Raw genomic sequence first — 26,943 nt, forward strand, 5'->3', positions numbered from 1 at the left:
GGGGTGACAAAGCGCTCCATTTGACAACGTCCGTCGCAGCGATAAGTGACGCCCACGAGGGGCTTCTTTGTGATTTTTGGGATATGTGCTTAAAGAGATGCGGCCCGATTCGAAGAATGAGATTTGATAACGATAAGTTCTGGTTTAGATAAGTTCTCGTTATATATCGTTTGTATGTCATATAATTGACAGAAGCTGCTCGATTCCGGCAACCAATGTTACTTTGACGTTAGAAACAGCGCCCTCTTGACAATGATCATATATTTCTGGCCGGGCCAATCGGCCCGATTCGAAGAATGAAATATGATAACGATAAGTTCTGGTTTAGATAAGTTCTCGTTTAGATATCGTTTGTATGTCATATAATTGACAGAAGCTGCTCGATTCCGGCAACCAATGTTACTTTGACGTTAGAAACAGCGCCCTCTTGACAATGATCATATATTTCTGGCCGGGCCAATCGGCCCGATTCGAAGAATGAAATATGATAACGATAAGTTCTGGTTTAGATAAGTTCTCATTTAGATACCGTTTGCATGTCGTATAATTGACAGAAGCAGCTCGATTCGGGCAACCAATGTCACTTTGACGTTAGAAATATCGTAGATAGATCTTATTGGGATCACAGTGGAATCGAAATCGATGTCAATTTTGACATGTCGTTTATTTATCGATCTTTCCAAGATCTTAAACGTGTCTTAATCATTATTCGAATCGGGCCGATGGACCCCTTATAATTTTATAGGGGGTAGTTAATATGGCTAGTAAAAGAAAAGCGATGTTGTTCGAACCTATGTGTTGACGAAAATGTTTGTATGATACGTGAGATTGAAAAGGGAGACGGACTCGCACACCGAGGGTTTCGTACTTTTTGGTATTTGTTGTTATAGCAGCAACAGAAATACATCATCTGTCAAAATGTCAACTGTATAGCTATCACGGTTCATGAGATACAGACGGACAGACGGACGGACGGTCAGCGGAGTCTTATAGTAATAGGGTCCCGTTTTACCCTTTCAGTACGGAAGCATAAATATTGACGTCGGGAGATATTTTGAACTAAGTCAATGTACTTTTCTTTTTGTCACTCCATATACTTACATATTTGTTGTTATAACAGCAACAGAAATACACCATCTGTCAAAATTTCAACTGTCTAGCTATCACGGTTCATGAGATACAGACGTACAGACGGACGGACGGTCAACGGAGTCTTAGTAATAGGGTCCCGTTTTACCCTTTGAGTACGGAAGCCTAAAAATTGACGTCGGGAGATATTTTGAACTAATTCAATGTACAGTCAACCAATTTGATTCCTAGGCCACTATAGAACCACGCCATAATGACTTCTACGACAGTGCTTTTTGAGTGATGCATGTCATGTGTAGAGTAGTTAAAGCGACAAGGTTCTATACTGGCCTAGGATTCAAATTGGTTGACTGTACTTTTCCTTTTTTCACTCCATATACTTAACGATGTCTCTCTATAAAGATAAAAAATGTTCTGTTCCTTAGGTAAAAGAGTTTACATTTATATATAAAACCCAAAATCCAGTAACCCTAACCTAAAATACGGCTGTATATGTATAGGTAAGTACATACTCGTAGGTAATATAAATACACATAACTCATTCTTCGCCATTATTCCGAATTAGGTCGAAAAACATCTTATTTACTATCACATAGCCATTATTCCCATACATAAGCATAACCAGCATAAATTGACCTCCTATACTCTAATATTTATAAGGACCTCGAGGCCATACCATAGACTGGCTTCCCTTATGCTGGTACTCAGCGATGGGAAGGCCAAACGTCAAAGTTGCCCATAACTGACGATAGATGGCGCCAAACTAAAGAATATATAACAGAACGCCATTCTCCTATCAACTTTCAAAAAGTCGTATAAATTTAACATCTTTATTGTAAAAGCAAGTTTATGCGCTGTAGTTAAGGTTGAAATTTGTGGTGTAAGTGTGAGAGATGAGAAGTTAGGAAGATTATATCAGTTTTACAGTGTGACATAAAGTACGAGTATTTTGTTGGCCGAATTTAGTGCAGATATATGGTGGTATGAGTATTAGTTTGGGTGAGTAATACTGCTGAGAATAATCCTGATAGGTTTAAGAAAAAGTGGGTTTATTTTAAATCTTACACACTCATTATATAGGACTGTAAGCAATGTTGCACAGTTACAGTGTACGGTTCAATTGATTATAGCGAAACTGAGACATTACTCCTAATAATTGTTTAACATTAACTTTATTAATTATATAAAATGAACTAGACTAAAAGATTAGTATAGAACCGAAGTTTTAAAGAATGAAGCATTAGATAAAGAGTTTAATACTGAAAACTGCATGTATCAACTTAGGTATAAACCTCAATGTCATATTTATTATATAAAAATAAATTTTCGTTTTTCGTTGACTTGCATGACATTTATATGTACTTCTGGTCTCCCGCGATACAGGCCTAGCCTAGTGCGGGGACTCCTGGAAACTCTGTTGTCAATCTAGTTATGCACCAACTCTTAAAAACAACCGCTGTATACTTTTTCTGTGTCCTTTCTTGTGCAATAAACATATTTTTTATCTTTATCTTATCTTTAATTTGTAATGGATAATTTTCAATAATTTCAATTCTAATTAACGTTCGGCCAACACTGACTGTAAACATCACTAATAGTGGATGTGACTGCAAGAAAAGTATCTTAAAATTTCCCTATATTACTAACTTCTGCTGGCGAATTCGTTTGTGTGGGATGATGATAATAATTATTGGTAAAAACTATCCTATACCTCGGGCCTAAACAATTTCATTTTAATTTAGCGGTTAGACGTGAAGAGGTAACAGACAGAAAAACAGACAGAAAAACAGACTAACAGACAGATAAACAGGCAGACAGACAGACTTACTAACGGACAGACAAACAGACAAACCGACAGATAGCTATCATCCAAGCAACTCACAGTGATTTTTATTTCCACAGTTACCTAACCTCGACAATTCATCAAATTGACCACAGTCCAAAACAATTCTAAAACCTTTATTATAAATCATCAAAACTATTTCAGCCTTAACCCGAAAACGTCCTATCTTAATACAATATTACAAGCACTTATAACATTCTCGATATTCAAGTTTCGTAGTACGTAAATCAAACTAACCCTATTCTGCGACGGGTCAAATTAATTTTGCCGATAACGCCCTCTGGCGATGCGGTGGGAAATTTAATTTTCGCCGGCAGTTTGAGGGTTAAGAGTCATGCTTGTAGTGTGAATTGTATCTTAATTAAAAAGTTTACGAGTAGGGTGACAATATATTATATTAAGGAGGATGAATTTAAAAAAAACAACGGGTTACACTCCGGGAGTGCCGGCAGAAGTGAAAACTTGAATATTAACGTTGTGCATTTTTGATATTTTGGAATGGTTAGGGAATAATTTTGCACGAATTGCTTTAATTATCAGTATAAAAATACTATCATTTATGTGGTAAATACAATATTCATTAATTGCGCTACCGTACACAAACATGACAATTTATATTACATTAAAAATGCACAACGTTAATATTCATGTCGCGCCGGCGGTCTACTGGCTTCAATGACATTGAAACAGTTTTTCGATCAGGTCACGTGTCCGTATTACGAATTTTCAATCTGACGAATCTGTCGGTCACGTGACCTGTCGCGAGTTCAACATTTTTTCCCCATCACAAAAAGTATAGGTATAGCGCTGCTAAAGAAGTTTTCACTTAAAAAAATTAAAGTTTCTTGATTAAGGCGTTGATTTTCCAATTTTTACAAGTTTTTATTCAACTTGCTATGTTAGTATGTGTGGGTCAAATCTTGAAATCTTTGACCCACTTCCCGATTTCTGATTGAGCTGAAAATTTGCATACGTATGTAAATCTGGTAACAATGCAATATTATGGTACCATCGAGCTGATCTGATGATGGAGACAGGAGGTGATAAAACAAGGCAACCTAATTGTGTTTGGGGTTTTAAGAATTGACTAGATGAGTATTAGTTGCCCGTGGTAAGAAAAGTACAGTCAGCGATAAAAGCGTGTACCAAAAATGTTTTTTTTTTTCCAAAAACTTATTTATTTCAAGGATCGATCATTAGAAAAAAATTGGTCAAAGGCTCATTTCGTAAAACAATTGTTTTTACCTGAGTACCTTAATTTTACGTTTTACTTAGGCAATTGTAGCGTTTTATGACGTAAGAACGTAATAATTGGATGAATAATTTACCCCCAATATTTTTTCTCTGACAATCCAAAGCTTAAATCGCTAATTTAACAAAAGCTTTTCAAATTCATATCGAAAAATAAGTCAAAATGAGTGTAATGTGTGTGGTCTCTTTACCAGACATTACGGATTCAATAAAATAAAAAATTAAATTCCTTAATGATGAATTTCACCCCCCGTGGATCAAGACCGATGTTAAAAAATTCATAAATATACAATACAATGTTGCAGTTTCATCAGTTAATTTAGACATTTTACATTTACTTAATTTTTTGGTATTATGTGTATGCCAATTATTTTGTCTTCTTTCTTTCTTTCTTTCTTTCTTTCTTTCTTTCTTTCTTTCTTTCTTTCTTTCTTTCTTTCTTTCTTTCTTTCTTTCTTTATTTGCCATGCCCTAACGGACGTGGCGATCACCTTTGCCATCTCTTTTCTGATCTTGGCCATTCTTGCCAGTATGGCTGCGTTATTCACGTTCGTCCATTTCTTAATGTTGTCAAGCCAGATGAAGCTCCTTCTTCCCCTTCCCCTCTTTCTCTTATTTTGTCTTAACAGTAGCTAAAGGCTTTTGAAATAAGTATTTAAATAATAGTGGCCTCATCTCACAAATAATGGAGAAGTTTTAAATTCTGAAATAAGCTAAGCTTTTACTATAGGTACAGTTACGTCTGAAAATATCGGTACGAAAAATGTGCCAAAAATATGTAAACACTACCTTAATATATGGGCAATAAAGTCGTGTATACATATTTTTGGCACTTTTTATGTATCGATATTTTCATACGTGACCGTACTAGAAGACAAGATAAATTAAGTAAATAAATAAATATCGTCGATAATACTAGAAAGTTATACTTTTTATTGACAATTTATTTAACAATGCACTTTGCCGTAAATTAATAAATTTTCATGATACATAAAAACAAATATACTATTTATTTATTGGGTTTTATTAGTATTACTTTAGGGTTTCCTAAAGGGGGACAAAACTTTGATTATTTTTGCGCTACGACACACGATTTAAGAGATACAGCCCTATAAAGATTTTTTTTCAGTCATGCAGAAATCTTTCTGTATCTCCTAAACCGTGCGTAAATTTGTGTAATAATGTCCTATAATATTTATTTATTTATTAGATAATGAAGCTGACTGTTGTAACAAAAGTATGTCACGTTATATTTGGCAACTTTGGCCGTCACCATGTATTCGATGCTAACTATACATGTATATATATGTATACAGAGTGTACGTACAGTTAGCACAAGTTTAGCAAAGTGTATTGACACTTTAACCTCGACGAGGGAGCAAAAACAACCCCACTGGTCAGTGCAATCTTGGAAATTGAGGCATTACATGGAGTGGTTATTACTCCCGTTGATTAATACAATTTTGATTACTTCTAAATCGAATGTACCTATAAATTTCTTAGTTAAATTTACTATAGATTTTCAGATTAAGAATTTCGCTAATAGGTTTCTATATATTATTGCGCTTATTATTATTGTTTGTAGGTAAATATATCGTTTTTGTTTTACGAAATATTTTCGATAGAATTAATTAATTAGAAAAATTTACCGGGCGTCCTTAAAAATATTTTAGAAGAACGCTAAGATCAGGTAAGGTAAGGACAACTTGATTAGGATTTCTCCTAAATTGTAGGAGGGTATCCCAAAGGGTATGAGACCGGTAAGAAACTCGGCGGAACACATCTTTTCAAATCATTATATGTATGTACCTATCTTATAACTAACATGCATAAATAAATAATCAGACAGACAGACGGACATGACGAATCTATAAGGGTTCCGTTTTTTGCCATTTGGCTACAGAACCCTAAAAAAATACAATTTAAATTAATATAGTTTAAAAAAAACATAAATAACATACAGTGGGTATACTTTCTTATAGAAATTGGATGCACTAGATTGCTAATGCAGGACGTTATCATTGCCAAGAATGCCAAGCAATATATATTTAAATATCTACATGCCCTCAATATCAAAGATATGGCGAAATTTCAAGAGCAGAGCTCAAGTTTATATATTGCATAAAATTACCCTACATATTTGTCGTTTTGCCTTTGCAGTTAGATGAAACTAAATAAATAATTATTTTAGGTCCATGGGGTCCCAGCGCGCACAAGTTTTTTGGAAAAATCGCGAAACATCTGGTTGACTTAACTGGTGACCGGAGAGCTGGCGGCTTCCTCGCACAACGTATCAGTATTGCGATACAACGAGGAAATGCCGCCAGCATCCTTGGTACAATGCCTCAAGGGCCCTTTTTTAGATATAAGCTAGTTATAGTAATCATCTGTATATATCCATTATGTATATTGTTATCTCAATAAATGATAATTTTAATAAATAATTTAATACAAAAATCGTTTTACCAGCTCTACATACATCCTGAACCGGACCAAAACCGCCGTCAAAGGGCAGACCTCCGCCAATATTTTAATGTTTGAAACAATAGTAATTTAGTACGATCGCGGGACACGCGGGACACGCGGGACAAACGGGACAAATCGCGCGTGACTAATGGGACAGTCCTAGGTTGGTTATGAAATCGTCGCCCTAGTTTTGATTAAGTTTTGGTGCGTTTAACTTTTTTTAAGCTCAATGTTAATTAAAAAAAAATGGTTTTAAATTACATGTGTTATATGTTTAAGCCGAATTCTTAAGCACATTATTTTTAAGCTAATATTATCCACTCGAAAAAACTTTTTACTACATTAATTTCTTGGTTTAAATAAGTAATCTACGTATTTCTTCTGGCTAAAGTAGGTACTTGCGAGATTATAGTAACATTTTTCACAAACTAACTTTGCAACTTTAGCCTACATTACGCAAACTTTCATAGCGCAGAAAAAATGTCCGCAAAAAAACTCAATAAGATGACTAAAGATTCGATCAGGATCTTTTTCATACTCAAACAACAGGTATAATATGTATAGTCTGTTAAGCTATTTCCGTCATTAGTAAAAATATAAAAAGAGTAGTCGCTAAGGGTTATCAACCCATAGAAAATTTGAATTTTGCGCATTTTTCCATGGACAAAGTTGTTTGACAGTTATGTACAGTCTCGTCTGAAAACATCGACAAGATCGAAGTGCCAAAAATATGTATACACGACTTTATGGACTATATATATTAGGGTAGTGTATACATATTTTTGGCACTTTGTCCGTATCGATATTTTCAGACGTGACCGTACGTATACGTACGTATAGTTCGTGTCATCCACGATGGCGCGCAGATTTGTCAAATCTAACCTTTACTAACATGACAATATGAGTCAAGCCACGCGTCTTCGTGAATGACACGATCTATAAGTATATTTGTGTATCTACATTTACTGTAGTCTTCAGTTTGTACTTATTTACTAATTGCCACAGCATCCTTCCCTACAAAAACCATACCCATTCTTGCCCAAGTCCATAAGTCATAATTTACCTAAATTACGTCCACTTGAATTATTTATCCTTATCAGATGGGCTAAGTGACCACCGCACCCTTCTGGTTATTCATTATTTTGAAGTTATGTCACTTAGCCAAAGAGGGTGAGATATGTTTCTTTGGTGTTGTGTGTGTGAGCTAGATTGTTAGATTAATTAGATGCATTAATATTTGTATGTTAGCATGATAATATTTTAATAAACATACAGGGTGAAATTGTTATGTTTGACGCTGAGGGGTGGATATGTAGGTCATACTGAACAACTTTTACTATAGGACCAACCCCGAAATCCCGAAAAAAAACTGCCATTTCATACATTTTGGTACAGCTGATTTTTTTTTCGCGTTTTCGGGGTTGGTCCCATAGTAAAAGTTGTACAGTAAGATCGAAGAGAATTTGAAATAGAGGTGGATTGTCAAAGAAAACTTTGTAGCCACAGTAAATTTACTGCCTGCTTTCGACACATGATTAAAACTTTTAGAACGCCATTTGACTTTGATCTTTATTTTTTCATAGATATGTGTTAAATTTGTTAAATATCTAAAAGTGGCGCCATCTAATAGAACATATGCATATGCTTACGATGATTTTTCTTCAATTAGTTATTTACCAATATTTACTTACTTACTTACTCCGTTGGCTCAGCGACCCAAAATGAGACTTAGCCTCCGACACAAGACAGCGCCACTTTTCTCGGTCCTGTGCGACGTCTCGCCAATTGTCGACTCGAAGCTCGCACAGATCCGCCTCCACCATGTCGCTCCACCTATATTTTTAACATATTTATTTCTGTACCAAAAGCTATATTTGCTGCCATATATCCAGATTTTTTGATATTTCTAGATTAAAAACAAATAAAACGATTACTTCTATACAGATCGTTCCTAAAGTGGCAATTTCACAAGTTTTCTTTTTCTTTTCAGGCCAAAATGAGTACGGGCGATGGCACCGTCGGTGGTCACCAGAAAGCCGACGACCGGCTTGGACACCATCAGTCCATGAGCCAAATGCTGTATGGAGCAGGCTTGGGTCCGGGACGGTCAGGTATATATCCTACACTATAACAACAGTAAGCCGACCAACTGCTTGGACCCCATCAATCCATTAGTCAGGTGCTGTATGGAGCAGGCTTGGGTCCGAGACGATCAGGTATATATCCTACACAATAGCAACTGTAGGCCGATGAACGGCTTAGACACCATCAGTTCATGAGCCGGATGCTGTATGGAGCAGGCTTGGGTCCGGGACGATCTATCTTACCATATAACAACAGTAAGCCGAGGAACTGCATGGTCATCATCAGTCTATGAGCCAGATGCTGTATGGAGCTGACCAGTAGGCCCAGTAGGACCCGGGACGATCAGATTTCTACCCTACAGCCTTAGTGCGACAATATAACACTTTTGTCAGTGGTCAACAAAAAATTAGAGACGAGTTTTTTTTTTTTACTACGTCGGTGGCAAACAAGCATACGGCCCGCCTGATGGTAAGCAGTATCCGTAGCCTATGTACGCCTGCAACTCCAGAGGAGTGACATGCGCGTTGCCGACCCTAACCCTCTCCCACCCCTCGTTGAGCTCTGGCAACCTTACTCACCGGCAGGAACACAACACTATGAGTAGGGTCTAGTGTAGATTACGAGAAACTTACACATCATCAAAGCAGACTTTGGGCTACCTACAGATTTTGAGACACTATAGTAACACCTGAAAGCCGACAAACGTCTGGGTCACCATGAGGCAGTTTCAGCTCTGGGCCAGGATCATCAGGTTTGTATTGTACCCACATACGTACTATATGGCACGTACGAACGTATGGTACGTACTATATAATATCTACCCTACCCTCTTTACTAGACGGTTGGCTATTTAGTTAGCCAGCTGAAAGCCGATGAACAGCTTGGGTACCATCAGTCCATGAGCCAGATGCTGTATGGAGCTGGTCTGGGTCCAGGATGATCAGGTGAAAGAAAGACTGGGAAAACAGATTATCAAGGTCGCTACAGGTTATGTGGCTGCAGGTTATAAGTGTAACTCCCTTTATAATGGGACTGCCTTTTAGTACAAGTTTATGTATACATTTGCCACGAAACGTAAGTAAAAAATGTATTAACTCGCAAAAAACACTGATCAACGTGTAAATAGGCCCCAATATGATTGTGTTTGATTTTATCTTATCACAAAACTTATTATAGTATTTTTCAAACTCGATAAGTAGAATGACAGGTGTCATCTCCATATAAATTACAACCTAAAAAATTTAATGTCACCTGTTAGCGTACCCATCGAGTTTGAATGCTATAGCGATCTCTATACCAGAAGCCCTCACAAGCCTCCTCACTCCTTCCAGGCTCCTCGTCCTCCTCCCCCGTCGGGGGCACCAACACGGGCAGCGGTCTCCTCGTGGTCCCGCAGCCGCTCGGCAAGGGGCCCGCGAAATTGCAACCCTTGCACGCCCATGCGAGGAAGTACCACTGCAAGATGTGCCCTCAGGTATGTGCTCAATTTTTATTATTGTTTTATTGTATTGTGTGCCTTTTTGAGTCGACCAGCAATGATCTATTGTTGCAGCTTAATGCCCGTTAGATCTTTATGTTGTTAATCTTGGCATTCAACCATCATATTTGATGTAAATAGTAGTAAATTTGTAATTTGTTTTTAGCTGTGTAAACCTATTACCAGCCGCGTATCCCTATCGACCTCACTACGCTCGGCCGTCTATATCTACTTGGCCTGCAACCCTTCGTTTCCCGGCCTATATAGTAATGTACTAATTCACTAAATACCGGGTGTAGCCTGTAACAGGAGCAAAAAATTAAACTGTAGGCTGTCCTCCTCAAACTGACCAACATTTGTTCAACAACTTTTAAAAATAAATTTTATTTCGATTTTTAGAACACTTTAAAGTTTATTCTAAGAAGCAATGTATTGCGAAATTTGTTATGTTTAAAGCGTGATAATCTGACAATCAACGTCAATTACACTGATGACAGCGCACATTGAAGGTAATATTTAATTTGTATGAAAATTAGGAAGTCTAAAGAATACATCATTTTCAAAAACCACTGAACAAATGTTGGTCAGTTTGAGGAGTAACAACCTACAGTTAAATGCTCGTATTACAGGCTACACTCGGTATATCTCTCAGACCGTATACTAGTAATTTTTTCCAGTACACCGATTAGACAATAATGCCGCACGTTGCCGCCAACATTCTTAACAGTCCTTATCACTTCCCCGTCGCAATCTTTTTGTCCCGTTAAATATTTTGGCGTCGCCGCGGCGTAAAAGGACCGCTGTGGGGCTAGGTGTCGACAACCGGTTTGGATGTTCAATTTTTAATAAGAAATTGATGGAGAGATTACGAGGAAATATTCCATGCACACATTGCTGGACCCCATGTGTAATTTTCTTATGTGTATATAATTATATCTGTTGTTATTTTTTCTTTTTGTTTCATCTTTTTGTATTGTGTGTTTGTGTGTGTGTGTGTGTGTGTGTTTGCGTGTATGTGTGTGTATGCTTTATAGAATAACTTTTCTCCTTCTTCTTCTTTTATTTTAATAGATTATCTCGCCAACTTATCTATGCCAACGAAGTGAAAGCGATACGTATATTAATACCTACCTATATATTTAGTTATTATAATCAACCAACCTACCTGATAATTAAATGCTTTATGAGCCGTTGTTCCTGCTCATAATTGTTTTATATTATTTTAACTTATATTTATTGAATAAAAAACACTTAACCTACTGTAATGCAGGTAAATTAATGCAAAATAGCACGCAGGGCAGGCTGACAAATTGCGGTTATGTTTCAATAGTAGATTAATAGTATTATTTGATTTATTACTATTCATCAATTCGCAATACTATCGTACTGACTTACTAATATTGTTCTTTTTATAAACCTTAAAATTAGTCTATTTTAAAGAAATAAACTTCAATCAAACTCCGCTCAAATCAGAGACTGAATCTCCATTTTATATAAGCGCACCATGCATTGTACATTCGTGAAAGTTATGACCAGGGCTCGTACCTTTCATGCCGCTGACAGAAAAATTACGTCACGCTACATAGAGTATGATTCCAATTAGTATTTTCGTAATAATTAATCATTTATCAACCTTTTTAGGTAAGTTATACATATACTTGACAATCAGTACAGAAACGTCTAATTGATATTCATCTTATTGTCACTCAAATAAATAATAGATTATTAATTTATTAAATAATACATATTTTTCGATTTTTAACAGCGTAACAAGCTTTTATTCTCGTAACAAGTATTTATTTTGATACCCGTCAATAAGTAATTTGTAGTATTGTAAAACAACTCCCTGTATGTTAAATTACGTAATTTTTGCGTCAACGGCATGAAAAGTACGGGCCCTGGTTATGACATTGTACAAATGCGTACTTAAACAAATAAATAAGTAGATTATTTAAATTAAATTTAACATCGACAAGCAAGCGATGTTAAAAAGCCTTCCAGATCAACAAGCTAGTTTTTGTTTTTTTGGTTGATATAGTCTGGGAAATCAATTTTGTCAGTACCTTACAACATAAAATAATACTATAGCATAAGAAAAAAACTGTATCTTTCTCTCCACCTATGCTCCACTGACAAACAACTCTTGACGAATTGGGTACTTGACACATGTTGAATATTATAACAAAATTTAGTTAAATGGATAGGAAATGAGCCATCCATTATAAAAAAGTGGAATTTAAAAAAATACATTGAGATTATAAAAAAAATATAAGGCTCCGAAGTCTCAAAAAATATATTTTTTTAGCCTTTCAAAAATAGAAAAGAAAATGTTACCATTCGATTCCTTACATTTTATTGGAAAATAAATTGTATGATAACTATACACATAAACGCAATATTTCACATTTAGGACAGACTTATATGATGTGACGTCACATCACCTTATCATTTTGTTAGAGGCGTGTCAATCGTCGAGTGCGAGCGTCAGACTTTAACTCTCATTTCTGACCTTTGTGTTGCTTAAATGCCATGAGTCCTATATAGACATTTGATCCTCAGGAAAATCAAGATCGTTTGAAATTATTTACAAAAAACAGTCAAGTAGCCAATTAAATAGGTATTTATTATTTTAAATGTTTAAAACATCACAATATGTTACCGACCCCTGGCCACCGGCGGAAAGCAAAGCGAAATGACGCTGCCCCGGAATCCCGAAATTTACACAAACCGAATAAGTATTAACCGATTCTACTTTTTGTCCGTCCGTCTGTCCGTCCGCCGGCATCCAGAATTTTTGTAATGACATTCTTTAGCTCCCGGTTTTGATTAGAAAGGTTGACGATGACGAAAGCCTTTGTTACGCCATTTTGAATTCTGTACAGCTCAGGGATAGACAACATTTTTGAGTGAGTTCATTTTTTTATTAAAACAAAACACAAATTATAGTTGGACGAAAGACTTTTTTTGCAAGAAATTTTAGAAATTCTTTTGGTAAATGCTTTTTCGGAGATTTTTTAAAGGAATTTTTTGAGCTAAGCGGTCTTCAGAAATAAAAATGTGCTCCGAAATGTTTTTACTACATAACCTTATAAATTCATGTATTATTTTTTTATATACATAAATAAAATACCCGTTTGAAAGCTTCTTCTTTAATGAATGTGCATTGAGATTGAGTATTCAATTTGAACTTTCAATATTTTCGACATAGTTTATTTTATAATAAACCTTATTGCCCCGATCTGCCAATTGACATATTGTTGATGTTATTAACTGTTCATTAGTGTATACCTAATGCAAGTATATACACTTGCTACCTGTGTTTAGTAGCAAATGCATCATGAAGATAAAAATAAAGATAGTTTATTATTCAAGCAGGCATATTACAATCCGCTTATGAACGTCAAATAAAGCTATGCCGCCTCTAACCCTACACCTCTGACCCGAGAAGATTTAAATTCCTCCAAATTGGACCGACAATAAACTCCTCAAACGGCAAGAACCTTCTCATAACATTACATCTTAAATAAAAATAAAAAATTTAATATAATATGGACTTTAAAAAAAGCCTAAAATAACATACAATAGGTACTTTCTTATAGAAATTCGATGCACTAGATTGATAATACAGGACGTTATCATTGCTAGACATCAAAACACTATTCAATGTATTTAGGCGGCAATGTGAAGGTCAGCCATACTTATCCCGTAGCCAAACTTAGCCGTATTGACCTTACTAGAAACTTCGCACATCCTTAACATTTATAAATTAGTATTTTATACAATCGTTATATAATGTAGAGCTTTTCAGTCGAGTACCGTGTTTAGGCAACGAAGCTTGCTGAGTTGCCTAAGTAAGGTACGAGATTGAAAAGCTTGATTATATTCACTATTGTATACAAAACTTTTTCTACGAGTCATTTATTAACATAAAACCTAAATAAGTAATTAATGAAAATTGGTAAGTATCTCAGTAGACCAAAATGTAGTACAAAATACATAAACGTGCGACTCCGCGCGACCCCACGCTCCGCGCCCGTTTAGGCTTTTCTATGGGAGCGCGACGACCCGTGATTGGTATTTTTTTTTAAAGTTGACCACAGCGTATCGAAATGAATCTTACAGTTGAGTGGGAGCCCATACATGAAAAGTACGCAATTATAGTTTGCTATACGAAATCTCAATTCAAACATTACAGTCGTCGAGTAGAAAAAACCTTTTTTGTCACAGCCAGTTATGAAATATAGCCAATACAGGAATATATACCGAACGTCCCGACAATGACAAAGAGTCGGTGGCCGCCACTCATCTAAATTCAGTTCGTCAACTGCGCGGTACGGTGCGCACACAAAATAATACCAATATCAGAAAAAGTACGATTATGAAACTTATTTTTATCAAGACATGTATGCGAGTGATATTACTTTGTTTATATTAAGAGGCTGTCAATACCTAAAGCGCGCACACTGTCTATTTGTATCGGAGTAAATGAGATAGCACTGTCGCATGTTACTGGGCCTGGGCAAGGGAATAATAAGAAAAATATTTAAATAAAGAACAGTGGATTATTAGTGTAATATTTTACTCAATACCGGTTTAGATATAAATGTTTTGAAATTGTGATTTTAATTGCAGATCCATAAGTCAAATAAGTCAAACCGTTTAATTGTGATTTGAAGACCAATCTTTGCAATTATTTTCTATCGAGCCGATTTCGTTCAGTCATGTATCGAGTACAACCACGGTCTTTGAAATATAATTAATATGAACATATATTTTTCTTACTTGACTAAAACAAATAGTTTTTCTTAAAAAACTGTTTAAGTAACATCAATTTCAAGGACATTGGGTTTTGACAGCCTCTTAAAAGAAACGACAACAAAACTTATATTAATCAAGCAGACACGTATGCGAGCGAAACTACAATTTAGATACATAGATAGATACATAGAATACTCTTTATTGGCACACCTCAGTAAAAGATACGGCTTAAAGAAAAACAATTGATTAGTGATAGAGGCAGACAACAGGCGGTCTTATCGCTAAAGAGAGTAGGTTATTAGAGAGTAGGAGTTGCAAAAAAACGTTATGAAGCCTACTTTCATTTACACGTATAAGAAAATAAAATAGACATATATAAACATACATAATAAATATATCAGAGACAAACCAAAACATACCAACATATAACAGCAACATATCAACCACAGAGTAAAAAAATATTATATTAAAAGACAAATGAAAAGCTGAATGGAATAAAAATAAACCGTGTTTCCGAAATGTCGTAAGGTCGAGTCTTACCGGAATCGGAAGAGGTATTTGATTTTTATTTCTAACTCGTGTCGATTTAAAACACTCCATTTGGTCGTGTTTTAACTTACCGCCACTCGTTGCGAATTTCCATCGCACTTGTATCGTAATTAGGGTTAAAAAAAAAACCTGGAAAGACTCCCGTTTTTTTTCTATAAGCCATGCTTTTTTAAGTTTTATTCGGAAAAAAACAATGTCACTTGGTGTCTATATTTTTCCGATAAAAACGGAAATAAACGGAAAAAAACCGCACTTTGGAACGAACTTGTGAATTTTTCCACATTAATTCTAAATTAATTCTCACAGTGTGAGAGTAAACGGATCGTACACTGAGTGGTTTAGCATCGAAAAGGGTGTTAGGCAAGGATGTGTAGCGTCACCGTGGCTGTTTAATCTATTCATGGACAGTAGTATGCATGATTTGAGAAATGATGAATGTGGGCTGAGAATGAAAGGTTTACTCGTCAAATGTCTTCTTTACGCTGATGACCTGGTATTGCTGGCGTCATCGGGTGAAGAATTGCAGGAGATGGTAACTAGAATGCATAGATCTTTTGAAAGGAAAGGAATGAAAATAAATGTGAGCAAGACGAAAGTAATGGTATTTGAAAAGGGAGAAAGTATGACAAACTGTGAAGTTTTGATTGGTCAAGAAAGAGTTGAACAAGTGAAAGAGTTTGTGTATCTGGGAACCTTGTTCACTAGGGACGGTAAACATGATGAAGACATTGAAAGGAGAGTGAATGCTGGAAATCTTGTGAATGGGGCACTCAACGCTTTTATGAGCAGCCAGAAGGTGTCGCAAAAAGCACGGTTGGCTGTGAAATCCGTGGTCTCTGCCTACCTCTTCGGGAAATAGGCGTGATTATATGTATGTATGTATGTATGTATGTTAATTCTCACAATATCGTCGACGTCATCGATTCGAGTATAATAGACTTAGATAATGGCAGTGGCAGTGAATAATAAATAATAAAAAATTGTAAAAAAGTTTCATTTCTTTCCCAAAAAAAACTGAAAAATACGAAAAAATTAAAATTTCAACACATCCTGAAAAATACTATTCGTTTTTTTCGAGAATTTTCATCCCTTATCGTAATGTAATCTATTCATTTCTTATACGCGATATAATCCACTTAAATAGTTTTATATAATTGAAAATTTAAAAAAACTGTATAAGAATTGTTCTGCGGACTCTACTTTCGACAATTAATTCCCTATCAGGCGTTTTTGCGACACCGCCATCTAACGCGCCTTAAACTGCACATACATTATCATATTTATTGTTCGATATCAGCGGAATGTCCATACAACTCGGTTCTTACAGGCTTACCCATCTTTTTGAAGTGAAAATTTCTTTAGCGGCGCTGTGCACTTTTTGTGACGGGGAAAAAATGTTAAACTAAGAAAGACAAGAAGGGCACGTGACCTGAATGAATATCGAATTGAAATTAGTATTGTATTTTACCACATAAATTATAATTTTATTTTATTTATTTAGGATTACCAACAGATAATACATCTTACATGCTCTTAAATCTATATGACAATCAGGTCTGATGCTTATCTAATTATAGGTAACCACATCTTATATAAGTGTCTTCTACCAGTGAACATGCAGTAATCTTACGGTTAAATTAATTAGTACCAAATAATACTTTTATACTGATAATTAAAGCGATTCGTGCAAAATGATTCCCTAACCATTACAAAATATCAAAAATGCACAACGTTAATATTCAAGTTTTCACTTCTGCCGGCACTCCCGGAGTGCAACCCGTTGTTTTTTTATATACTATGTCGGTGACAAACAAGTATACGACCCGCCTGATGGTAAGCAGTTACCATAACCTATGTACGCCTGCAACAGAGGTGGTACATGCCCGTTGTCGATCCTAACACCCCGCACCCTCGTTGAGCTCTGGCAACCTTACTCACCGGCACAACACTACAAGTAGGGTCTAGTGTTATTTGGCTCCGGCTACGCTACGGCTAATTATTTATGATCTCCACTGCTAGCGGTTACATTTTTAGGGTTCCGTAGTCAACTAGGAACCCTTACAGTTTCGCCATGTCCGTCTGTCTATCCGTCCGCGTCTTTGCTCCGTGCCATGATCGTTAGTGCTAGAAACCTACAATTTGGCATGGATACATAAATTATACTTGGCGACAGAACAATAAAACAATAAAAGCGGCCAAGTGCGAGTCGGACTCGCCCATGAAGGGTTCCGTACCATTTATGATGTATTAAAAAAAAACTACTTACTAGATCTCGTTCGAACTAATTTTCGGTGGAAGGTTGTATGGTAATGTATATCATATATTTTTTTTAGTTTTATCATTCTGTTATTGAATGCCGATTCATGGCAGGAAACCTCGCTGGATCGGGACAGGTGGCGTTCTCTCGTTTCGGAGGACAAGATTCTTTTTGGATCGCTGAGCCAAAGCAGTTAGTTAGTTAGTTTAGTTATTTTAGGAGTTACAGGGGCCCCCCTGTTACACACATTTTACCACTTTGGAAATGTCTCTCGCGAAACTTCTAACAATTGAAACACAATAAAAAAAAAGTAAAATAAAATCTTCATAAATACTTTAAATGAAAACTATTTATTTTGGGCAATAGTTAAAATAAGTTTTATTTTAAACTACGTCCCCCACCCCTCGTTGAGCTCTGGCAACCTTACTCACCGGCAGGAACTTAACACTATGAGTAGGTTCTAGTGTTATTTGGCTGCGGTTTTCTGTAAGGTGGAGGTACTTCCCCAGTTGGGTGCTGCTCTAGATCTGGAATGACATCCGCTGTGCTGTGCCCTACCACACAAAGCGAGATGACATTCACAATGCCCATACCTCTCTTTTGGACGTAGTATATCGCTTATAAATTTAATATACCAGTAATTTACATTTAACATCACCAGATCATTTTCACAAACTGCATTCAATAAAAGAAACACCCCAAACGACAAAAACCCAATATTAGATCCGACAAAATCATCTTACAAATTTCCACCATCTTGTATAAGCACCCTATCACTACCACCACTTTATTAACCGAACCAATGCAATGCAAACTCAACTCTATCTTTATACAAATACGAGTCAATTTAACTGTAAATTGAGCTTTGTATTTCTTAAGACACCTCAGCATTTTTGCTCAGCTCTGTCAACGCAATTTATATTCTATTTCATATTATTAAGGTTGATTTTTGTTTGTAAGGCGTTGTGACACTGATGGCTGTCAATTTTTCTTGACGTGAAATGTGTTTGATTTCCGGTCATTGCGGTTATGGTGTATTTATTATGGCTATTTCTGGAGTAGGCTTACAAATGCGTTTTGTCTCACAGCCCCAATGGTATCCCTATATTATTAGGAAAATTTATCTAGATTTATTTGAGACTTTTTTTTAATACTACGTCGGTGGCAAACAAGCATACGACCTGCCTGATGGTAAGCAGTCTCCGTAGCCTATGTACACCTGCAACTCCAGAGGAGTTACATGCGCGTTGCCGACCCTAACCCCACCCCCCTCGTTGAGCTCTGGCAACCTTACTCACCGGTAGGAACACAACACTATGAGTAGGGTCAAGTGTTATTTGGCTGCGGTTTTCTGTAAGGTGGAGGTACTTCCCCAGTTGGGCTCTGCTCGAGATCTGGAATGACATCTGCTGTGCTGTGCCCTACCACACAAGGCGAGATGACATTCACATTGCCCATACCTCTCTTTTGGGCGTAGTTTAAGGACATACCCGGGTCCAAGACTAGCTTGTGCCCGCGTATTCATCTGCGTAGAATTATGTTTGATATAAATAAATAAAAAACCGGCCAAGTGCGAGACGGACTCGCGCACCGTACAAACCTGTAGGTATATAAGTAAAAGTTCACCCATCACGACAATCGAGTCATATCAAATATTAAAAATATTTTTATTATACGATGTAACGAAAAAATTACTGTTTTCGCAATTTTTCCTTTATCTGTGCTATAAAACGATGCTTCGTACCAAATTTCAAGGTTCTGAGTTCACGGGATAAAATTGATAAAACAATTTCATCGATATTCTAATCACATTTTGAATCAAAAACTAACGGTTATATTAAGGGTGTCACATATTGAGCTCTGTATTTGTATATTCGGGGGTATAGGCAGGGGTGCTAATGTCGTTAGATGCAGGGGTCGTCAACTTGCTAAGTATATGCAAATTGTTAATTTCTTAATAATGACTTTGGATAAATATTTGGAAACGTTTCTTTAAAACAAATGCCACTTTCACAAATTTTATATTTTTTCATAAATTTTGTGTTATTTCTACTCAGAATCACGAGCTTTTTAAATCCTAATGGGATAAAAAACTGTCCCATTTTTTTTCCTATCTTGTTACCACTTCTTCATATATTTCACCCATTCGTGCCGGTTTTTGTGAAGTAAACATAATAAAATAAATCGGCCAAGAGCATGTCGGGCCGTGCTCAGTGTAGGGTTCCGTAGCTACTCTTCCGTCGCAATAAGCTAAACTAGAGCTTAAAGTATAGTAGATTGTTAACCAAGGGATGAAACGGTACCTTTCACCCGAGTTAAACAAATGGGCCAATTTGCATAATCAGTACCTAATTATAGTAACAGATTTTTATCTTAAATTTTAGCTTATTTACATGAATAATGGCAAATAACTTTAACAACCCATTTAATGTCGTAATAACGTTTAACTGTGGATGTACTTACGTCTTTTTACTATGAAGGAATTCATTTAATTTCTTTCTGAAGCCCTACTTCCACGATTTTTTTCCATATTTTTTGGAACTATGGTTCAAAAGTTAGAGCGGGGGGACACATTTTTTTTTTCTTTCAGAGCAATTATCTCCGAATATCTTCACTTTATCAAAAAATGTTTGTTGAAGACCCCTATTAGTTTTAAAAGACCTTTCTAACGATACCCCACACTGTAGGGTTGAAGCGAAAAAAACTTCACCCCCACTTTACGTGTAGGGGAAGTACCCTAAAAAAAAAATAGATTTTATTGTACGACTTTGTCGGCGTTATTGATTTATATGTCCATGCCAAATTTCATCTTTCTAGCACTAACGACCACGGAGCAGAGCCGCGGACAGACAGACAGACAGACGGACATGGCGAAACTATAAGGGTTCCTAGTTGACTACGGAACCCTGATTTTTTCATAAATTAGGGTTCCGTAGTCAAATGGGACAGATTCTGTAAAACCAATATTTAGTAGTATATATCCAAATGAAGTTATTTTGTAAAAAACCGTTTAAGAAAAAATAAAATATATAAACCACAACAATCATAACGATTTTACGACTCAAAGCAACATAGACAAACAGGCATTCATAGACATAAACCGAATATCTTCATCATCAACGTATCTTACGACCCTTAACCAACATTTGAGTGTCAAGTTGGCTAGGATTAGACTTTATAATAAGTTAGTTAGGTAGTTAGTTAGGGCTACAGTTAGACGGTTGGTCGGCAGGTGAATGCAATTATGAATGACTTGTCGCCGACGAGCATTATGTGTGCGGCCACAGAGCTAGCGATAGTAGCGTTACATGCTTGAACGAGACATTATAATTTACCGCAATACTAACTGGCGACTGAGGTCATAATGCCATCTCTTTCACTCCTGGTTGATCTTAATAAGGGTAATGGAGATAGCGTTATGACCTCAGTCACCTCTTATTTTTGCGGCAAGTATTACTCGTATTTACTTATACATGTTCACTGCGGAATGGGGTCAAAGGACCCCATTCAAAGTATGCTTTCTTACAAGTACACTAATTGCCGGAGCGAAGGTGTTTGAATGAGGCAACAAGGCCTATATTACACATAGTTTATATACTAACATACATAATATATTTCATGAGCTAAACACTATCAGTCCGATTGGAGCTTTAAGAAGAAACGATATTGATTAGATATGTCATGTCAGTGTCCAAAGTGACGTTTTTGTTTGAATTGGCCCGTATTTTGCCTACAAAACGGCGTGGCTCCATTGAATCGTCTGCTCTTTTATCGTGGGTAAATTAAAATATATGTACAGCCCGACCAGAAATATATGATCATTGTCAAGAGGGCGCTTTTATTCTCATGTATAGGGTGACAGTTCAGTTTAGTATGCAAAATTTAGTTCCAATGAAATTCCGCAATACGGCGCGTGATCATATATTACTGGTCAGGCTTTATACGGATGTCAATTTTGTGTCAAATAATATCATTGCAAGGATTGATGCCAAGGCATCAACAGAGAAATCGCAAGTGTAAAACGATAATTTAATACAACGGTCTAATTTACAATGTAGCATGTTTACAGTGAAGGATAATGTGAAGACCGTTGTCCGAGACGACTCTCAAATCTTACAAGCCTTTGAGAATAGTTTGTCCGTAATTTTGACATTTGTGTTAGATAAAAACACAATTTAGCAGAGGCGTGTTTTTGTTAATGAATAAGTTTAATTCACAGTGTACACTATTAAATGTTTTCTATTTAAGATATTCCCCGAAATTAGTGTTATCAAACATCCAATTAAGTTATGAAGATATATTTAAAATTATTACGATTAGAGTAGGTACTATCTATGTCCTCTCGCCTCGCTTATACATATTTTATTGGAGTTAGTAGTAAAAATCTAATCTTGTATGTAAGTGTATGGAATTTTGTTTATTCATATCAAAATTAAGAACATTTCTAGTACACATGTTAATCGCTGCCGCTACCTCTCCGCTCGCCCGCGTATCTCCTGGCCCCACATAGCACGCGATGCGCAGGGGCAGTAATTTAGCATTTTTATAACAATCTTCATTTGTGGCGGTTAAGCGCCTATCAACTCGCTTAATAATTATTTATTATCTAAATTAACTAGTGGTTATGTTTGCAACTTGTTTTAAAGGTTCAGTACCCCTAGTGTAAATAAATTCGATTTCCAAACGTGACGTACGCGTTTGCGTTTAGTCTCATTTTGTATTGGATTTCGAAAGAGAGCGCCAAGCGGGACGTTTTGGAACCTCAAAATCCTATACAAAATGAGACTTAACGCAAACGCGTTCGTCACGTTATGATGTCGATCAAAGTTACACTAGGGGTACTGTTCTGCTGCACTTTTTACAAGCTTTTATTTAACTTGCCCTGTTAGTATGTACTTATATTTGTTAGTGTGGGTCAAAAGGAAGCTAAATTAGATCCACTTCCCGGTTTCCGATTGAGCTGAAATTTTGCATACTGATATTGCGTGAGTCGGGTGACAATGCAATATTATGGTACCATCGAGCTGATCTGATGATGGAGACATGAGGTGGCCATGGGAACTCTGTGATAAAACAACGGAATCTAATTGTGTTTGGGGTTTTTAGAATTGTTTCGATGAGCATTAGTTGCCTGTGGAAAGAAAAGCACAGTCGGCGACAAAAGCTTGTACCTACCAAGAATGATTTTTTTGACAAAAACTTATTAGGGTAACGGCGGCTATTAACGCGGGTATCCAAATCGACGTCTAACACCGCGGTGTTTACAAATACGCATTTTGCAAGCAAACAGATCTATTCTCTAAGAAATAAAGCATACACAAAACAAGCTCATTCATTGGTCTATTGTGCCCATTAGTGTGCATTTGTGTGAGTGTAACAAAAAACTCGCAATTCGTCAGTTTGTGCGACGGCGGCGCAAGAACCGGTTGTTCCATACAGACGCGTGACACCACAGGTACGTGCACTCCAATCTCACTTAGTGTTTTACGTAATGGTTATGGCAAATAAACTAGTGCAATGCCTTTTAAGAGGTTGTGTATTGGTTTCTACACGATTTTGAATTACTTTTAACTTAGTTTTTGACCGGAAAATACATTTAAAATTGAAAATAAAATACAGCGGTGATAGGCGCCAATTACTTCTGTGGTAAGTAATTCCGTGGTATGCCACGGTAATAGAAAAAGTGGTAGTTTTGTTATTTACTCTTTAGTTTTGGTACAAATTATCAATTTTATAATTTCTTTTATTTATTCCAATCTTGATCTATTCACGCTATTAAAGAGCTATTTCCGTGGTATGGAAAGTATTCAACTAACCCTTAATTTTTAACAAAAACTTCAGCACCGATTTCCTTGTTTCTATGGGAACCCTTAATCTGTCAACTTTTTTTTTATTTTGAGTTAAAACCTAAAATTTACTTGCCAGTTATGTGATTTTGTCTTTACAAGAAGCTTGTAATATACGTGTTTGATTTGATTTGAAAAAAAACATCTGTGTTTTATTCTTTTTATGGGTCGGAATTAGGTTTAATTAAACTCCAAATTAAGCCTATTACCGATGGTATGATCATATTACCCTCGGTAATAGAATGTATAGAAATCTATTACCGACCCAGAGAAATATCGAATGGGTCGGTAATAGGCTCTTAAAAAGTTATCTATTACCGAGTGACTATTTGGTATTGTATTGAAATATCGCATTTAGGGTACCGCAAGTACAGATTTCGTTGATAAAATTTAGACTTCAGTTATCATTATCAGATTTAAATTCTTCTGTTTTCTGATTCAGTTATTACTCTGACAGACAAGGAAGGGTACCCAACTGCCGGACAATTCCGATTAGTTTTTTTTTTATATAAACAGACATGATTTTTTTTTGCTATAAGAATCAGCAATAAGAAAAGTACTGTGATTTGTTAGTTATAAACGGGTAAATTATAATACATAATATGTGAGAGACTTTATTTAACTTAATTACCTTATCAAAAATATTAGAATTAAAAAATTTCATGTTTTTATATATAGTCGAAATTTTATTAGGTGGACGTTTACCATTTCACTGTGGTAAACTTTCACTCAGGTGGTAAACGTCCAGCTTATAAAATTTCGACTATAATTTACGCTGTGCCTTATGAGAAAATGTTACTTACTTGTTTTTTTTGTGCAGCTTATTATGTCAGTAAGACAAACTCTTATCAATCTTTATAGCATTTAAAAATTACTTTATTTAATAACATGCAGGCCTATTTGTCATATACGTCCTTAGTAAAACTTTACTAACAATAATTTTTGTTGTTTTACATGTAAAACATTCGACTTATAACTTGTTATACAGGTACTCGTGGGTACTTGGTAAGTTAACTATTTAATAGTATTTGATTGTGCCAAAGTGTAATTATAATCTCTTCGAATATATCTCTTATTTTTAAACATACTCCTATAGTTTTATTTTTTTATTTTTGTGTCATTATTAAACTTAATGACACAAAAATAATATACAGAACCCACGTCGTTATTATTGTTTTAACCCTCGGTATTAGGTTTCGAATTTTGAGTTTGGTTTCTATTAACGAGTGCAGAAAAATCATGCCAATTGTACCCTCGGTAATGAAAGCTCAATTCGCGATAATAGAATCACAGCCTGTCCCTTGCCATGGTAATAGAAGATTTGGTCATTTTGGCTTCAAAAAATATTTTAATACATATAATAACCCAAAATGAATCCAAAAACGTGTGAAACGGAAAGTTCATTAAATGCTCTGATGAAAAAAAAATATTCCTGGCTGTTAGACAGCATTGATACCCTTAATTTTTGGATCTCTTTTGAAAAGTTCCTTAACTACCACGGTAATAGGTGCCTTTACCCTACTTAATAGTTAATGTAAAGGGTCTCGTGTTTTCGTTTCCGGGGCAAACTGTTGAATTTGACATAATTAAGGTATTTGTAGTACTTATTGGGCTTATTGCATGATTCATATTTAAAATAAATAAATTGACAATATTTGTACAGTGATTGTTTATGATTTCCTTGCACTCCGTTTTTATTAACAAAGTTAATAAATAGACGTTGTTTTTGCTTTCTCTGACCCCAATTATTATTATTTTTATTAAAACCAGTGTCTATCTGTAAACAAAAACAAACATAATTATAGGCTACCAAACTAGGTTATTTATGCCTTCTAAGTAATATCTAAGTTAATAAAAACATTATAAAATTACTCACAAACTTTCATAGTCTCATTGAGAAAAAAGTAATAAAAACGCCCCTAAACTTAACCTCCATTCTCACTCTAACCGAACCCTAATTATGCATTTAGCATGCACGCTACACGAATGCATAAAACTGCACTTTACACAGAAAGATGCATTTAAAATTAATTATCTTTAAAAAAGTCGTATTTGAAAGAAAAAGAAATGACTCTTACGACGTTTTAATAGATGATCGATGGAAGTGGACAATTTTCCATGTATTTAAACATAATAACGACTTTTTGTTGATACAGCGTTATACGCTTATTTGAGTTAATTGTTTCATTATAAAGTTAACGCTTTTGAACCGTATTATCTTTCAATCTTTATTGAGACCGTGCGAAGTGCATGGTGGGGGTAAGTAAAGCGATCCCAGCGCATAAGGTGGTAAAAATTTGAACTAACTGCGGATAGCGTCTTTAACATTTCGTACAATTATATGGCTCGAAATGAAACTTTAATTTACGATTACTCCTGAAATATTCATTTAAATTGTATGCTAGATGCTATTGGAATTTTCTGTGATCTGTCGAAGGCATTTGATTGCGTTGATCACGAAAATTTAAAGAGAAAATTAAGCCACTATGGGATAAAAGCTAGTGCCCTTGACCTTGTCTCATCGTACCTTTCGAATAGAACTCAGCGAGTAGTTATTAATGGAACTCAATCGGCTGGGTCCCCGGTAGCCCTCGGAGTGCCGCAAGGTTCAATTCTTGGTCCCTTCCTGTTTTTGGTATACATCAATGACCTACCAAAAGTTGTGCAAGAAAGACATGATATAGTGTTGTTTGCAGATGACACTTCCCTTATATTTAAAGTGAACAGAAAGGAAAATAGATTCGAGAGCATTAATGACGCGCTATCTACCGTATTAAACTGGTTTACGGCAAACAATTTGCTTTTGAACGCAAAGAAAACCAAATGCATCAAATTTACGCTACCTAACGTCAAGCAGGTAAATAACAGCAAGATTAAAATAAAAGGTGATACGCTGGAATTTGAAGATCGAACTGTTTTCCTGGGAGTCACTTTAGACTCAAAACTGCAATGGCATGCACATATAGCCACTTTAGCCGGCAAACTTAGTTCAGCAGCCTATGCAGTGAGGAGAATCAGACAGCTAACAAACGTAGAGACGGCCAGGCTGGTTTACTTTAGTTACTTCCATAGTGTTATGTCGTATGGAATTCTGTTGTGGGGAAAAGCGGCAGACATTCAGACAATATTTGTACTGCAAAAGCGAGCTGTACGTTCCATCTATGGACTGGGCGCTCGAGTATCCCTAAGAGAGAAATTTAAAGATGCAAGCATTCTTACCGTTGCATCTCAATACATACTTGAGAATATTATGTATGTTCGGAAAAACATTAACGAATTCAAGCTTAACAGTGATATCCATAACTATAACACTAGAAACAAG

General features: G+C 35.9%; 1 protein-coding gene across 4 annotated transcripts in view; it reads left to right on the plus strand.

The window, feature by feature from the left end:
* Positions 1 to 26,943, plus strand: part of LOC133530545 (zinc finger protein rotund-like) — a 256,082-nt gene that overhangs the window by 122,894 nt on the left and 106,245 nt on the right. For all 4 annotated transcript variants that reach the window (XM_061868494.1, XM_061868495.1, XM_061868492.1 and 1 more), the window contains 2 exons: positions 8,640 to 8,760; positions 10,066 to 10,208. In XM_061868494.1, the coding sequence (XP_061724478.1) occupies positions 8,640 to 8,760; positions 10,066 to 10,208 (264 nt within the window). The remainder of the gene's footprint in view (positions 1 to 8,639; positions 8,761 to 10,065; positions 10,209 to 26,943) is intronic.

Source organism: Cydia pomonella, chromosome 23 (genome assembly GCF_033807575.1).
Source record: "Cydia pomonella isolate Wapato2018A chromosome 23, ilCydPomo1, whole genome shotgun sequence".
NCBI lineage: Eukaryota > Metazoa > Arthropoda > Insecta > Lepidoptera > Tortricidae > Cydia > Cydia pomonella.